This window comes from Larus michahellis, chromosome 28 (assembly GCF_964199755.1).
Source record: "Larus michahellis chromosome 28, bLarMic1.1, whole genome shotgun sequence".
Classification (NCBI taxonomy): Eukaryota; Metazoa; Chordata; class Aves; order Charadriiformes; family Laridae; genus Larus; species Larus michahellis.
In genome coordinates this window covers 526,739-529,273 of record NC_133923.1, presented here as the reverse complement: position 1 = coordinate 529,273, position 2,535 = coordinate 526,739, and the positions used below count along the sequence as shown (strand labels likewise).

Genomic DNA, 2,535 nt, shown 5'->3' with positions numbered 1-2,535 from the left:
AGGGTTGAGGCATTCCCTTAATGCACCTGGCTCCTGCTTCCCCTGTCTCTTGGGACTATCACTCCCTGAGAGCATGGTACATCTGTACCTGGATTACGGCCCAAAGGGAGGTGATACCAAAACTTGCTGATCTACCAAGTTCTGGACTTGCACAACTTGTGGAAAGTACTAGAATATCCCACAGTCCGAGTTTGTCTGGAGCAGAAAAATACCTGACAAAAGTCAATTATCTCGGACTCCGTAAGCAGCGATTCTAGCGTGACCCTTTGAACTCTCCTGGATCACAGCCAACCATGGCCAGCATCTCCCCTGAGATGGGATGCTGCTCAGGGAAACACCTTGAGGATTAGAAGGCCAGGGCGAGTCAATTCCAATTGAGTCCCAGTTATCGCCCACTGAGGAATGCCAAATCATTGTATTTACTCTGAACTCGAAGAGGGAAATTTTAACTGTAGGCTCTTTAACTCTTTCATCCACTTCTCTATGTACACATTATATACACATTCGCTCTTGCTAATCTTGTGGATGTTCTTACCCCTTACTGGATCCAAATATTTGTCTGTGTGCGCATAGGAGGGGCACCTGTTGGCTCACTGGAGTTGCCCGTTGCAAAGGACCATTGGTCCTAGCAGTCAAAAACTCAGGTGTGGGTATGCGTGCGACTCCTCAAGCGGCATGTGTTTGTATGTTTGTGCTTATGTTTGTATGTATTGATTTGGGACACCCTGTAGTAAGTTGGTGTGAATCTTGCCATTTTCAACTCTGTAATTTAGTCCCTGTTCAATTATTTTGTTAAATCATCCTGTAAATCCTTAAATTGGATAATGATTAAGTGCTGCTAAAACTTAATCTTTTAATCTACCTCAAATCACTGCTAAATTTTCAATTGCTACTCAATCACAATCCTGTCAAATGTTTCCATCTATGTCAAAGACAAACACTTTAATGCTTCTGAAAATCATCCAGTCACCAATTTCCACATGGCATGCTTGAGCTCCTGGTTCCTCATGCTGTAGATGAGGGGGTTCACTGCTGGAGGAACCACCGAGTACAGAACTGCCATCAACAGATCCAGGGATGGGGAGGAGATGGAGGGGGGCTTCAGGTAGGAAAACATGGCAGTGATCAAAAACAGGGAGACCACGGCCAGGTGAGGGAGACACGTGGAAAAGGCTTTGTGCCGTCCCTGCTCAGAGGGGATTCTCAGCACGGCCCTGAAGATCTGCACATAGGACAGCACGATGAAAACAAAACACCCAACAGAAAAAAAGGCACTAACCGCAATAAGGCCAACTTCCCCAAGGTAGTCTGAGTCTGAGCAGGCAAGCTTGAGGATCTGTGGCATTTCACAGAAGAACTGATTTATGGCATTGCCATGGCAGAGTGGTATAGAAAATGTATTGACTGTGTGCAGCACGGCATTGAGAAACCCACTGCCCCAGGCAGCTGCTGCCATGTGGACACAAGCTCTGCTGCCCAGGAGGGTCCCGTAGTGCAGGGGTTTGCAGATGGCAACGTAGCGGTCATAGGACATGATGGTGAGAAGAGATAACTCTGATGCAGCACAGAAAAAGAAAAAAAAGACCTGTGCAGCACATCCTCTGTAGGAGATATCCCTAATGTCCCAAAAGGAATTGGCCATGGATTTGGGGACAACGGTGGAGATGGTGCCAAGGTCAAGGAGGGAGAGGTTGAGGAGGAAGAAGTACATGGGGGTGCGGAGGCGGCGGTTGCAGGCTATGACTGTCATGACAAGGCTGTTGCCCACGAGGGCAGCCAGGTAGATGCCCAGGAAGAGCCAGAAGTGCAAGAGCTGCAGCTCCCGTGTGCCTGTGAATGCCAGGAGGAGGAACAGGGTGACAGAACTGCCATTGGACATCTGTTTCTTCTTGTCTTTGGAACCTGCTGTAGGAGGAAAAGTCAGTGACGAGTGTAGAAGTCTAAGAGCAAAACCTATTCCAGTTCTCATGGAAACACCCCTGCCTTCCCCCCCAATAGACTCTCCCTTTTCAGAAAGACCTTTGGCTCATCCCTTTTGTGAACTCTGGTGGGTGCTGGCTGAGGATGCCCCAAGGAGCAGGGGGCTCTGCCGTAGGTTCTGGAGGAGTCAGTTCTACCTACAACAGTAGATAAGTAGGAACTGGGCGGGATGTTAGATGAAATCCACTTGTGCTATTAAAGAGCTTGTCAGCATTGTCACTACCAATTCACTGACCTTCAGACCAGAGGTGTGGGGATTTTGCTTCGGTTGGTTGGTTCTAGTTGCCCCATCACAGTGAGTGGTATTTTTAAGGCAGAAATCCTTGGTATTTCTGCTTGTCTCCAAGAGAAACCCTTTGGGTCCTGTGAATCCCTTTTTGCAGAGTGAGGACACTCCGCTAGATAACACAGAGATGTAAGGGGAGAGCTTTACCCTTCCGGAAGACAGCCAGCAGCACGGCAGGCCCCCATCCTGGGAAATAATTGAACGTCCTAAAGATGGTATGTCCTGAATGAAGAGCTGTCTCACTGAGCCCTGCAAACAGCACTGCTCAG

At 48.4% G+C, this 2,535-nt stretch overlaps 1 protein-coding gene across 1 annotated transcript; it reads right to left on the bottom strand.

Annotated features, from left to right (window-relative positions):
• Positions 1 to 958: 958 nt before the first annotated feature.
• Positions 959 to 1,879, bottom strand: LOC141735073 (olfactory receptor 14J1-like). Its single transcript, XM_074567528.1, has one exon. It carries the CDS (start codon positions 1,877 to 1,879, stop codon positions 959 to 961), a length of 921 nt encoding a protein of 306 aa, XP_074423629.1.
• Positions 1,880 to 2,535: the final 656 nt, after the last annotated feature.